This window comes from Oncorhynchus clarkii, chromosome 2 (genome assembly GCF_045791955.1).
Source record: "Oncorhynchus clarkii lewisi isolate Uvic-CL-2024 chromosome 2, UVic_Ocla_1.0, whole genome shotgun sequence".
In the NCBI taxonomy this organism is placed as follows: Eukaryota; Metazoa; Chordata; class Actinopteri; order Salmoniformes; family Salmonidae; genus Oncorhynchus; species Oncorhynchus clarkii.
Genome location: NC_092148.1, coordinates 7,187,781 through 7,202,409, shown reverse-complemented (window position 1 = coordinate 7,202,409; position 14,629 = coordinate 7,187,781). Strand labels below are relative to the sequence as shown.

Below are 14,629 nucleotides of genomic sequence, written 5' to 3'. Positions count from 1 at the left end.
CGAAGTAAAAGCTCAGACACACCAATAACGGTTTCTGGAACTTGGCACCTCTGAACGTAGTTTGCAAACATATTTATTATGTAGAATCACTTAGAGTTTTGGCAGTCAGACATCGACAGTGGGTGGTCCCTAAAACACAGCATGCTGAACGATCGGCTAGATCCACATTCGGTGTGAACTGTGTGAGCCTCAACTCTAACTGTAGATGTGGAACCAGCAGCGGGGGCTGGGTGAGTCAGAAGTAGAAGGAGTACTGTGTGGAGAGGCTGCACTCATCATGGTGAATTAAATCCCACAGTGTGTCAACCAGCAGCAGGGTGAGAGGTCGTGGGGGAGGAGTCACCTTCCAGTGGCTTGACGATCTGCAGCTTCTCCGGCAGGTAGGAGCGGGAGCTGAAGGAGTACCCAGACCAGATGGAAGAGGGGTGGGTTCCTCCCAGGGACATGATGCTCTCTGTGGGGGTCATACTGCCGTTGTCCACCTCTCCCTTCTCCACCAGCCCCTGGAGCTTCCGATCCCTCTCCTCCTCGAAGAACCGCCGCTCGCTCAGGTAGTTGTCCCGCCGCAGGGAGAGACGTCGCAGGGCTGCTTCCAGATCCTGAGAGCCCGGCGTTCCAGGGGTCCCTGGTTTCTTGTTGGAGTCATCCATACTGGGGGGGAGAGAGAATAGAGCAGAAGACAACATGAGTCATGGCCATCAACCTGCATTTGCTGAGGACAGGAGAAACTGTGTACATTGTATTTATTTATTCAATCTAGTCCTATTCAAGTCTAACAAGAGGTCCTATAACTGGTTTTCTGTACTCAATGAGACACTGGTCCTGTACATAACAACGTGAATAGCAACAAGACTGGCTGATGACATCAACAAAAAGAGTCAGTTATTTGCGGTTGTCAAAACTAATAACAAAAATCACCAATGGTCATTTGACATCAACACAAGACGTTTTGACTTTCCTAGCATTATGTGCAGGGCCACAACATAATCAGTTGTTACAAGAGAAACTACTGTTTGGCTTTATTGTACCGTGGTTGCTATGGGAACTAGTAAAGACAAACTTCTTCCTTTCCCTCTTGGTTTACACAGCAAAGCCATGGATATTGCTGTCAGTGGTGTTGTTGTAGAGTCAGCAAAGTGCTTAGTAACCCTAACCCTGATCTATTCAAATTACAATGATAGCAGATATGCATTCAGGAAACCATGGGAACCGTCTGGTTTAACACTCTGTTTACACTCTGATAGACTTTACTGGACAACTACATGGATGGGACGACCTCTGACCTGTTGTTCCAGAGTTGACACGCGAGAGAGAGAGAGAGAGAGAGAGAGAGAGAGAGAGAGCGAGCGAGAGAGCGAGCGAGCGGGAGTATGAAATATATATATATATTTCATATTCAAAGTGAAAGAGAGCCAGCCAGCGAGTAGAGTCATGTCTCAGTCCCAGTTCCAGCACCTGTGGTCAGGCGTCTCCAGTATGAAGCTGTTGGTGTGGTTGTCTATGAGGATGCTCCCCATATCTCCTCCGTACAGGCTGGAGCGGGGCGTGGACAGGCAGCTGGAGCGGCCAGAGTTCAGACAGGACGACCGGTTGGAGCCGGGGATGTTCATGGGAGACGGGGCCAGAGAGGAGCGCTGACGCATCAGGTTAATGTTTTTCACAGTCTCAAACACACGCTTGGGGTGCAACCTACACACACATACCATAGACACACACACACACACACAATATCAGCATAGCTCTAAAATGGGGTTAGATGTACTTCAGTAGATATTGGTATTGAATGAGGGCCTACTTCTGCTCTTCCACTTCCGGGTCATCCATAGCCAGCCCCTTCCTCATGGTGCCCTCAATCTCAGCAGCTAGAGAGTCCTGGGAGGACAGACAATAATAATAATAGTAATGATGATGAGTACTATGTGACTAGTCTCTGAAGTCCCAGACCTAGGGACTGTGATTAATAAAGATTCTCTTGGTAACGTTGAAAAGGGGGGTGTCCTCTTCAGACAGACAACTCTCCCAACAAATCACAAGGCAGACATGCCAGAATGTCACGATTCAAAACAAAAGTTGGCAGGCAAAACCTTTGCAGTAGTTTAAGTGAAGGTAGTTGATGCAAACTAAACACTCACGTAATGCACTCATTAAAAATAACCTCTGATCACCATATTTCTAGCTACTTTTTTGTGTCCGGGAGATGTTTAAGCTAGGACAACACGCTAGGACGACACGCTAGGACAACACGCTGATAAGGCAGTGACGTTGTAAATAAACCCTAATGCCAAAGTGACGTTGTAAATAAACCCTAATGCCAAAGTGACATTGTAAATAAACCCTAATGCCAAAGTGACATTGTAAATAAACCCTAATGCCAAAGTGACATTGTAAATAAACCCTAATGCCAAAGTGAATAAATAAACCCTAATGCCAAAGTGACATGGTAAATAAACCCTAATGCCAAAGTGACATGGTAAATAAACCCTAATGCCAAAGTGACATGGTAAATAAACCCTAATGCCAAAGTGACATTGTGCCAAAGTGACATAAACCCTAATGCCAAACTGACATTGTAAACCCTAAGGCCAAACTGACATTGTAAACCCTAATGCCAAAGTGACATTGTAAACCCTAAGGCCAAACTGACATTGTAAACCCTAAGGCCAAACTGACATTGTAAACCCTAAGGCCAAACTGACATTGTAAACCCTAATGCCAAACTAACGTTGTAAACCCTAATGCCAAACTGACATTGTAAACCCTAATGCCAAACTGACATTGTAAACCCTAAGGCCAAACTGACATTGTAAACCCTAATGCCAGAGTGACGTTGTAAACCCTAATGCCAAACTGACATTGTAAACCCTAAGGCCAAACTGACATTGTAAACCCTAATGCCAAACTGACATTGTAAACCCTAATGCCAAATTGACGGAGTTAAACCTACAGGAGGGTATCTCTCCAGGAACAGGGTTGGAGTGAAAACCTACAGGAGGGTAGCTCTCCAGGAACAGGGTTGGAGTGAAAACCTACAGGAGGGTATCTCTCCAGGAACAGGGTTGGAGTGAAAACCTACAGGAGGGTATCTCTCCAGGAACAGGGTTGGAGTGAAAACCTACTGGAGGGTATCTCTCCAGGAACAGGGTTGGAGTGAAAACCTACAGGAGGGTATCTCTCCAGGAACAGGGTTGGAGTGAAAACCTACAGGAGGGTATCTCTCCAGGAACAGAGTTGGAGACCCATGTTCTAGAGAGACTATGTGACTGAATTGGGTTAATTTGTTAGAGAATCTTCTGGGCCCCAAAAATCAGCCAATGGATTCTGGACAAACAAAACAAGACAGGATCCATCACACGGAAGTAACAGGGTTACATGGGAACTAACCCAGCCTGTTAATCCTACTGTAAACACCTCAAAACATTACTTCTCTCTACAGGGTCAATACCAGCCATCTCCTTCTCCCCACAGACCACATTCACTACAGCTAGATGCTAATACAGATAAGGTGTCTACCTCTCTCTACATTACATTTACATCACAGTTCTGGGGCTGGGGAGTTACGTCGTGGCCAGGGCATTAGGGTTACCTCCCTGCTCCTCACTGGTGGTGAGTGGCAACACATCAAGCAGTCAGAGATGCAATAGACAAGTTGTCCACTCACCCCCTCGGCATAAACAATGCTGTTAACATCTGACACCTGAGGAATGGGGTTGAAAACAAAACCTGATGAAAGGAAATCCATTTCCCCTCTATACCAGTTACAGCCCTCTCTCCATTCCACTCTGCTTCAATCTGTTCTTCCCTCCTCATGCTCACTCCTTCCCTCCTCATGCTCCCTCCCCCCTCCTCTCTCATACTCTATCCCTCTCTCCTCTCTCATGCTCCCTCCTCATGCTCCCCCCCCTCCTCTCTCATACTCTATCCCTCTCTCCTCTCTCATGCTCCCTCCTCATGCCCCCCCCTCCTCTCTCATTCTCTATCCCTCTCTCCTCTCTCATGCTCCCTCCCCATGCTCCCTCCCTCCCTCCTCTCTCATGCTCCCTCCTTCCCTCCTCATGCTCCCTCCCTCCCTCCTCTCTCATGCTCCCTCCCTCTAGTCTGTCCATAGAGAACAGGAAGGGTTGAGGTGTACTGAGAGGTAGTGATTTATTACTCTGACCCCTGTGTATGTGTGTCTCACCATAGGGAACAGGCCCAGGGAGTGGAAGCGTCGGGGTGTACTGAGAGGTAGTGATTTATTCCGGAGGTTCTTCAGCTCTTCCTGGGCCTCATGGAGCATCTCCATACACTCTGCATACTTATCCTCCAACTCCCTCAGCTAGACGAGGGGAGAGAGAGGTGAGAGTAGAGTAGAGTAGAGTAGAGAGAGAGGGGAGAGAGAGGGGAGAGAGAGGAGAGGAGAGGAGAGGGAAAAGAAAGCGCAAGAGAAGACGAGCAAGGAGATTATCAGAAAACTATATGGACAATATCACAATTGTTGTAAATAATGTAAATGATAATCATATGGTGTTGAAGCATCAGGGGGACACCAAACACGATTCTATTTAAATATGGTTAGAGATTGTATTGTATTGAATTATATAACCCAACTTCCACTAGACTCATTCCATGGAGGGCCGAGTGGCTGCATGTTTTCACTCCTCCCTTGTACTTGATTGATGAATTAGGGTCAGTAATTAGTAAGGAACTCCCCTCACCTGGTTGTCTAGGTCTGAATTGAAAGGAAACACTAAAAACCAGCAGACACTAGGCCCTCCATGGAATGAGTTTGACACCCCTGGCATAATGGAAAACATCCCTAGCGTGGTAATTGGGTCTCGTTAGGCAGTGCTTATTGTCCTCTTGGTAATTGATTAATGAGGCCTTACTGTACCTCAGCAGTGAGCTGGCGCTGGGCATCTTTGGCAGCCCCTAGATGCTGGGTGAGCTCTTGGTTTTCCACTGCATACTGTGGAACAGACGTGACTGTTAGTCCCTTAGGGCTATAAGCTCACACACATCATCATCGACACACTGACAACAGCTATAACAGACTAGTTGTGTTCCAGGTCGGCGTCTTTGCAGCTGTGCCTTTCTGAAGATGTCTATATTATGAATATGGTTCTACTTCTCCAGGCGTTGTGACATCAGAAGAATCTGCAGAGCGGGACTGTAAGAAAGGCGACCTGGAACGTGTCCATTGGCCTGGACCGTGGCAGGCAGTCTGGGTCATTACTGGCCTGGCCACTCACAGACTTGGACTTCTTCTGCAGGTCTACGATCTGGGACAGGAGGTGTGTGATCTCCTCCTGCTGGCGAGACCCGTCGTCCGTCTTCCTCGCCAGCTCCTCCGCCAGGGTGGACATCTGGTGGTTGGCATCTCCTAGTGGGTACACGGGACGGGCAAAATAAATGACATGAGCAATGAGCATCCACCATGAATCAGTGTTGTTGACCTCTCATAGACCTCCTCCATAGCAACACTTAAAATGTAGCTCCAGTGATACATGATGTTAACGGCCTAGCTAGGTGTTAGTAATATCTCCACCTAGTTCTCCTCATATGGCTCTCACACATCCAGTCCTATCAGAAGTGTGAAGGGGAGTGAACAAGGGCAGAGGGAACATCCTTATTGGAATGAAACACTGCCCTGTTTTGCTTTCTCTCAGAGGGCCTAGGGGACAGAGGAGGTGAGACCTGAGCCGTGTGTGTGTAAGTGTGTGTGTGTGTATGTTACTCACTCAGCTCTTTGACGACGTCGTTGACCAGCTGCTGCTCCTTCTCCTCGTACTCCTCTGTCTCCGTCTCCAGGTGACTGGCCTGGTGGGGGATGACAGGATGCAGCCACACATCATCATCATCATCATCATCATCACACAGCAGGAGAGCTGGGTGTAAAGTATTGGCAGCAGTACTTATTCCAGTCCTATTATCACTGGTACCTCTGGTTTACTATGAAAATACTCGGTCCCCAAAGCAATGACATTAATATCTGACCTCTCCTTCACAGTATGGTCAGCAGGACACCGCCACAGAACTAGACACAGGGTTAGTTAGCGACATGGCTTTACCTCTGATCTGAGAGAGATGTTCTCTGCCTCCAGGTCTTTGAGTTTCTTCTGCAGTGAGTCCAGGGGGAAGTATCTTGGCACCGACAGTGTGGAGTCATTGTGGCGGATGCTGTGTGGACGAGACACAGTGACCGGTCAGTAAGTGACAAGAGACATAGGCTTCGTCCCAAATGGCATCCTATTCTCTACGAAGTGAACTACTTTTGACCACCAGGGCCCGTAGTTCAACATGTTGTGCACTATGTTTGACCAGAGCCCTATGAGCCCTGGTAAAAGGTAGTGGACTACATAGGGACTAGGTTGCCATTTGGGACAGAGATTTGTAAAAACAGGGAATCATATCCACCAAAGGATAATTTTTAAATTTATTTCACCTTTATTTAACCAGGTAGGCTAGTTGAGAACAAGTTCTCATTTACAACTGCAACCTGGCCAAGATAAAGCAAAGCAGTGCGACAAAAACAACAGAGTTACACCTGGAATAAACAAACGTACAGTCAATAACACAATGGAAAATCTGTATACAGTGTGTGCATATTAAGTAAGGAGGTAAGGCAATAAATAGGCCATACTGGCAAAGTAATTACAATTTAGCAATTAACACGAGTGATAGATGTGCAAGTAGAAATACTTTTGTGCAAAAGAGCAGAAAAAAAAGATACAAAAAAATATGGGGATGAGGTAAGTAGTTGGTTGGATGGGCTATTTACAGATGGGTCTATTTACAGATGGGTCTATTTACAGATGGGCTGTGTACAGATGGGCTGTGTACAGATGGGTCTATTTACAGATGGGTCTATTTACATATGGGTCTATTTACAGATGGGCTATTTACAGATGGGTCTATTTACAGATGGGTCTATTTACAGATGGGTCTATTTACAGATGGGTCTATTTACATATGGGTCTATTTACAGATGGTCTATTTACAGATGGGCTATTTACAGATGGGTCTATTTACAGATGGGTCTATTTACAGATGGGTCTATTTACAGATGGGTCTATTTACAGATGGGCTATTTACAGATGGGTCTATTTACAGATGGGTCTATTTACAGATGGTCTATTTACAGATGGTCTATTTACAGATGGGTCTATTTACAGATGGGCTATTTACATATGGGTCTATTTACAGATGGGTCTATTTACAGATGGGTCTATTTACAGATGGGCTGTGTACAGATGGGCTATTTACAGATGGGTCTATTTACAGATGGGCTATTTACAGATGGGCTGTGTACAGATGGGTCTATTTACAGATGGGCTGTGTACAGATGGGCTATTTACAGATGGGTCTATTTACAGATGGGTCTATTTACAGATGGGCTGTGTACAGATGGGCTATTTACAGATGGGCTATTTACAGATGGGTCTATTTACAGATGGGCTGTGTACAGATGGGTCTATTTACAGATGGGTCTATTTACAGATGGGCTATTTACAGATGGGCTGTGTACAGATGGGCTGTGTACAGATGGGCTGTGTACAGATGGGCTGTGTACAGATGGGCTGTGTACAGATGGGATGTGTACAGATGCAGCGATCAGTAAGCTGCTCTGACAGCTGATGTTTGAAGTTAGTGAGGGAGATAAGTCTCCAACTTCAGTGATTTTTGCAATTCGTTCCAGTCATTGGCAGCAGAGAACTGGAAGGAAAGGCGACCAAAGGAAGTGTTGGCTTTGGGGGTGACCAGTGAAATATACCTGCTGGAGTGCTTGCTACGGGTGGGTGTTGCTATGGTGACCAGTGAGCTGAGATAAGGCGGAGCTTTACCTAGCAAAGACTTATAGATGACCTGGAGCCAATGGGTTTGGTGACGAATATGTAGTGAGGGCCAGCCAACGAGAGCATACAGGTCGCAGTGGTGGGTAGTATATGGGGCTTTGGTGACAAAACGGATGGCACTGTGATAGACTGCATCCAATTTGCTGAGTAGAGTGTTGGAGGCTATTTTGTAAATGACATCGCCGAAGTCAAGGATCGGTAGGATAGTCAGTTTTACGAGGGTATGTTTGGCAGCATAAGTGAAGGATGCTTTGTTGCGAAAGAGGAAGCCGATTCTAGATTCAACTTTGGATTGGAGATTTTATTTTATCTTTATTTAACTAGGCAAGTCAGTTAAGAACAAATTCTTATTTTCAATGACGGCCTAGTGGACAACTATAAATACCTAGGTGTCTGGCTAGACTGTAAACTCTCCTTTCAGACTCATATTAAGCATCATTGGCCTGTTCAGGGGCAGAACGATTTGTACCTTGTCAGCTCGGGGATTTGAACTTGCAACCTTTCGGTTACTAGTCCAACACTAACCACTAGGCTACCCTGCGCCCCAATGATGCTTAATGATGCTTAATATGAGTCTGAAAGGAGAGTTTACAGTCTATCCAGACACCTAGGTATTTATAGTTGAACAGCATGCATTTAGTTTTACTAGTGCTTAAGAGCAGTTGGAGGCCACGGAAGGAGTGTTGTATGGCGTTGAAGCTCGTTTGGAGGGTTGTTAACACAGTGTCCAAAGAAAGGCCAGATGTATACAGAATGGTGTCGTCTGCGTAGAGGTGGATCAAAGAATCATCCACAGCAAGAGCGACATCATTGATATATACAGAGAAAAAAGTCGGCCTGAGAATTGAACCCTGTGGCACCCCCATAGAGACTGCCAGAGGGCCTTGAGATACCAAGGCTGTTGAGTCTGCTGATAAGAATACGGTGATTGACAGAGTCGAAAGCCTTGGCCAGGTCGATGAAGACGGCTGCACAGTACTGTCTTTTATCGATGGTGGTTATGATATCGTTTAGGACGATGAGCGTGGCTGAGGTGCGCCCCTGACCAGCACGGAAACCAGATTGCATATTGGAGAAGGTACGGTGGGATTCGAGATGGTCGGTGATCTGTTTGTTCACTTGGCTTTCGAAGACTTTACAATGACTGGGCAGAGCTGGCAGAGGGGTTCAACACCATATACAGACCAGACTGGAACCTTCTGCATAATTTAGACAACAAGGATAGATGGAACAGTCAATCAATGTTTTACCACCAGTGTAACAGGACACCTGGTAGTGTCTGCCATTAAGACACTAATGGGAATGCCACGGTCCTGGTTTTCACCCAACCGCTCTGTGTTTGAGGGGTAAGAGAAACAGGTCAGTTTGTCTGTATTTTCCCCCTGAGAGAACACAACAAACCAACCCAGCCTGCTGCCTGAGTGTCACAGTACCTCTGTCTGAGAGAACACAACAAACCAACCCAGCCTGCTGCCTCAGTGTCACAGTACCTCTGTCAGAGAACACAACAAACCAACCCAGCCTGCTGCCTCAGTGTCACACAGGGTCACAGTACCTCTGTCTGAGAGAAGAGGGGGATTTTCTGGACAAACAAATCAAAGGCCTTTATTCATCTTAAAGAAAACAGCCTTGAAGCCGTCCTTAAGCAGGAGCCACAAAACATATCAAGTACCTGTCCTTTGGATGGACTTGTGGGACCAGTGAAATAAGAGCTTAAAGGCCCAGTGCAGCCAAAAACTAGACTTTCTGTGTTATATATACACATATCCACACTTTGAGGTTGGAATAATACTGTGAAAATGATGACAATGCCTTTTTAGTGTAAGAGCTGTTTGAGAAGACCGCATGAAATGTCAGCCTGTTTTGGTGGGTTGAAGTTTTACATTTGTTAATAGAACAATACGAGAGTTCCAAACATCTCTCCCAAAAACAGCTTGTTTTCAGTCCCCCCTCCCCACTCCCCAGTCCCCCCTCCCAGACAGTCCTGGCTAAATTCTTGCTTGAGAAATTGTTCTTTGCTAAGTAATTGTTCTTTGCTAAATTTTTGTTAATTTGTACCATTTTAATTGAAAACAAAATTACAGTAAGGTACACAATTGTTACCCAGATATGATTTGATATCGAAAATAAAAACAGCTGCATTGGCCCTTTAAGTTGAAAGGTTATATCATTGTAAAAGGAGAGTAGAAGTGGGAGGAACAAGAGCAGAGAGACCTTACGACAGACCATAGTGGCATAGTGGGGGTTTACTGACAACGGCAAAATGAAGGAGTTTTGCTTTAAGAGGAAAACGTGGATGTGATGAGTGGAGGGGAACAGGTCCGGTTGCTGCCTTTAGCAGAACAACAACCATAGGAGTTGGCTATAAACCACAAACCGTTATCGGAACCAGGCTAATCTCACAGGTCGGGATGACAGATAGCAGACTCACGGGGTACAGGTGGACGAATCTCCTTCACTCTCCTCTGCTGCACTAGTGTAGAACTGGAGAAGCTCATCTTTCATAGACAGATCATGGCGCAGCTGAGAAACCTGCAGAGGGAGAGAGGGGGACAGAGAGGATGAGAAGGGAGAGAGATGAGGGAGGGGGACAGAGAGGATGAGAAGGGAGAGAGATGAGAGAGGGGGACAGAGGGTGAGAAGGGAGAGAGATGAGAGGGGGACAGAGAGGGTGAGAAGGGAGAGGGGGACATAGAGGGTGAGAAGGGAGAGAGATGAGAGAGGGAGACAGAGAGGATCAGAAGGGAGAGAGATGAGGGAGGGAGACAGAGGATGAGAAGGGAGAGAGATGAGAGAGGGAGACAGAGAGGATCAGAAGGGAGAGAGATGAGGCAGGGAGACAGAGGATGAGAAGGGAGAGAGATGAGAGAGGGAGACAGAGAGGGTGAGAATCGAGAGGGGGACATAGAGGGTGAGAAATGGGGAGAGAGATAAAATATCAACATTATGTCACATCTTCTCCTGGTTCTGAGAGAGAAAAGAGCACACGTACACACACTCCACACACACCTCCTCTCGAATGTGCTCCACTTGCTCCTCCAGGAATTCATTTCTCTCACTGAGGGTTTTGTTCTTCTTCAGTAGTGACTGGCCGATGCGGGCGGCGAGCTCCAAGTCCCGTTCTTTCTGCAGGGGAGACAGAGGGGCTGGTTAGAGGGGCTGAGCATCATGATCTAGGAATCAGGTCAAAGGGAGACAGTTGCTAATGTATGACAATGTTTGACTTGTCCTATGATGTGGTTAACTTGGCCTGGCAGAGAGATGTCTGAACGGTAGATTTGACTATCCAAACAGACAGCATTGTAAATGAATGTGCTCCAAGTGATAGACCAGGTTCTCTTACCTCTTCAAGCAGACGAGTAACAGCATCTATGTCACTGTACGTCTTAGTCATCTGGCCCACTCTTTCAGCACATAGAACTGTTGAGACAACAGAGAGGAGAAACACAGTTAACAGCTGTAGAGACAACAGAGAGGACAAACACAGTTAACAGCTGTAGAGACAACAGAGAGGACAAACACAGTTAACAGCTGTAGAGACAACAGAGAGGACAAACACAGTTAACAGCTGTAGAGACAACAGAGAGGACAAACACAGTTAACAGCTGTAGAGACAACAGAGAGGACAAACACAGTTAACAGCTGTAGAGACAACAGTGAGGACAAACACAGTTAACAGCTGTAGAGATAACAGAGGACAAACACAGTTAACAGCTAGGCCATATTTGAGTGCAGTCATGTACTGTATGTATGCCTGACTGATAAACAGCTGGGGCAGGGCAGACAGACGGATATTTGAAATAGCTGAGCTATCAGAGGGCCACCTACTGTACACATCACACAGCCCTGCCTGATGACCTCAGAGACCTTTAGCAAGTTGTTATTATCAGGTAGACTGACACACTGGCCCTGTCTCAATACTGTTTCCTTGATTCCTCGTTTCCTTGTGTCCTCTCAACCCTTCCTCACCTCATAGCTTTCTCAAAACGCCAGAGGAAATCCAGGAAAGGATTCGAGGAGAGGAAACGGGTTTGTAAGGTTTCCCTCTGAGGTTTTGGAAAAACCGAGAGACGACAGGAGAGGAGGGATCCAGGAAAGACTATTGAGATGGAGGAAATGACAAGTGAGATGGTTTGGACTCTGACCTCACCTCAACCTCACCCCAGCTGAGCTGATAACAGCACGTTGCCAAGCTGCAGTGTCATTCTCTGTTAATACAATGTTATGTTATTCCCAGCTGATGTACTGTCACTGGCAAAACATGACTAAGTATATATAGCACTCAACCCTGAGCCTATTTCTACCCCCTTTTTAGATCTTGTCTCATCGTTACAACTCCCCAACGGGCTCGGGGGGCAAAGGTCAAGTCATGTGTCCTCCAAAATATGACCTGCCAAACCGAGCTTCTTAACACCGTTCCGCTGAGCCCAGAAGCCAGCCGCACCAACGTGTCGGAGGAAACGCCGTTCAACTGACGACCGTAGTCAGTCTGGCCCGCCACAAGGAGTTGCTAGAGCGCGATGAGCCAAGTAAAGCCCCCCCTCGCCAAATCCTCCCCTAACCCGGACGACACTGAGCCAATTTTGCGCTGCCCTATGGGACTCACGATCACTGGCGGTTGTGATACAGCCTAGGATCGAACCCGGGTCTGTAGTGATGCCTCTAGCACCACATTGCAATGACTTCGACAGCTTCGCCACTCGGGAGGCCTAAACTGCTTTTATATATATATATATATATATTTAGTCATAAATAAATAAAAACATTTCATCCATTTTAGATATAAAACAAAGAAGAACTTGGTAAAATAAAAAGCTAAACTGCATATTAAAATGATTGTTGAACTTCAACTGTCATCTAAAGGCATATTCTAATAAGACACCTGGAACTTACTCCTGCCCTTTCCACTTCTCTCTCAATCTCTCCAGCCACAGTTTGTTATCTACTAATGAGCACGTCAGAGCAGGTTCCCAAGACGCCAGAGGAAACACAAGGGTAGGAACAACATCCAACTTCAATGTGGTTACTCCTAACTAACCTTGTGGTTACTCCTCACTAACCTTGTGGTTACTCCTCACTAACCTTGTGGTTACTCCTCACTAACCTTGTGGTTACTCCTCACTAACCTTGTGGTTACTCCTCACTAACCTTGTGGTTACTCCTAACTAACCTTGTGGTTACTCCTAACTAACCTTGTGGTTACTCCTCAATAACCTTGTGGTTACTCCTCACTAACCTTGTGGTTACTCCTCACTAACCTTGTGGTTACTCCTCACTGACCTTGTGGTTACTCCTCACTGACCTTGTGGTTACTCCTCACTGACCTTGTGGTTACTCCTCACTGACCTTGTGGTTACTCCTCACTGACCTTGTGGTTACTCCTAACTGACCTTGTGGTTACTCCTCACTGACCTTGTGGTTACTCCTCACTGACCTTGTGGTTACTCCTCACTGACCTTGTGGTTACTCCTCACTGACCTTGTGGTTACTCCTAACTGACCTTGTGGTTACTCCTCACTAACCTTGTGGTTACTCCTCACTAACCTTGTGGTTACTCCTCACTAACCTTGTGGTTACTCCTCACTAACCTTGTGGTTACTCCTCACTAACCTTGTGGTTACTCCTCACTAACCTTGTGGTTACTCCTCACTAACCTTGTGGTTACTCCTCACTAACCTTGTGGTTACTCCTCACTAACCTTGTGGTTACTCCTCACTAACCTTGTGATTACTCCTCACTAACCTTGTGGTTACTCCTCACTAACCTTGTGGTTACTCCTCACTAACCTTGTGGTTACTCCTCACTAACCTTGTGGTTACTCCTCACTAACCTTGTGGTTACTCCTCACTAACCTTGTGGTTACTCCTCACTAACCTTGTGGTTACTCCTCACTAACCTTGTGGTTACTCCTCACTAACCTTGTGGTTACTCCTCACTAACCTTGTGGTTACTCCTCACTAACCTTGTGGTTACTCCTCACTAACCTTGTGGTTACTCCTCACTAACCTTGTGGTTACTCCTCACTAACCTTGTGGTTACTCCTCACTAACCTTGTGGTTACTCCTCACTAACCTTGTGGTTACTCCTCACTAACCTTGTGGTTACTCCTCACTAACCTTGTGGTTACTCCTCACTAACCTTGTGGTTACTCCTCACTAACCTTGTGGTTACTCCTCACTAACCTTGTGGTTACTCCTCACTAACCTTGTGATTACTCCTCACTAACCTTGTGGTTACTCCTCACTAACCTTGTGGTTACTCCTCACTAACCTTGTGGTTACTCCTCACTAACCTTGTGGTTACTCCTCACTAACCTTGTGGTTACTCCTCACTAACCTTGTGGTTACTCCTAACTAACCTTGTGGTTACTCCTAACTAACCTTGTGGTTACTCCTAACTAACCTTGTGGTTACTCCTCACTAACCTTGTGGTTACTCCTCACTAACCTTGTGGTTACTCCTCACTAACCTTGTGGTTACTCCTCACTAACCTTGTGGTTACTCCTCACTAACCTTGTGGTTACTCCTCACTAACCTTGTGGTTACTCCTCACTAACCTTGTGGTTACTCCTCACTAACCTTGTGGTTACTCCTCACTAACCTTGTGGTTACTCCTCACTAACCTTGTGGTTACTCCTCACTAACCTTGTGGTTACTCCTCACTAACCTTGTGGTTACTCCTCACTAACCTTGTGGTTACTCCTCACTAACCTTGTGGTTACTCCTCACTAACCTTGTGGTTACTCCTCACTAACCTTGTGGTTACTCCTCACTAACCTTGTGGTTACTCCTCACTAC

General features: G+C 46.2%; 1 protein-coding gene across 12 annotated transcripts in view; it reads right to left on the bottom strand.

The window, feature by feature from the left end:
* LOC139420082 (trafficking kinesin-binding protein 1-like) overlaps window positions 1–14,629 on the bottom strand; it is a 95,400-nt gene that overhangs the window by 8,818 nt on the left and 71,953 nt on the right. For 6 of the 12 annotated variants that reach the window (XM_071169832.1, XM_071169883.1, XM_071169831.1 and 3 more), the window contains 12 exons: window positions 11,176–11,252; window positions 10,842–10,958; window positions 10,264–10,364; window positions 6,048–6,156; window positions 5,718–5,796; window positions 5,229–5,359; window positions 4,871–4,945; window positions 4,178–4,315; window positions 3,659–3,694; window positions 1,796–1,872; window positions 1,456–1,689; window positions 344–651 (listed from right to left, as the gene is read on the bottom strand). In XM_071169832.1, the coding sequence (XP_071025933.1) occupies window positions 344–651; window positions 1,456–1,689; window positions 1,796–1,872; window positions 3,659–3,694; window positions 4,178–4,315; window positions 4,871–4,945; window positions 5,229–5,359; window positions 5,718–5,796; window positions 6,048–6,156; window positions 10,264–10,364; window positions 10,842–10,958; window positions 11,176–11,252 (1,482 nt within the window). The remainder of the gene's footprint in view (window positions 1–343; window positions 652–1,455; window positions 1,690–1,795; window positions 1,873–3,658; window positions 3,695–4,177; window positions 4,316–4,870; window positions 4,946–5,228; window positions 5,360–5,717; window positions 5,797–6,047; window positions 6,157–10,263; window positions 10,365–10,841; window positions 10,959–11,175; window positions 11,253–14,629) is intronic. The other 6 variants (XM_071169874.1, XM_071169913.1, XM_071169848.1 and 3 more) reach the window with 3 other exon arrangements.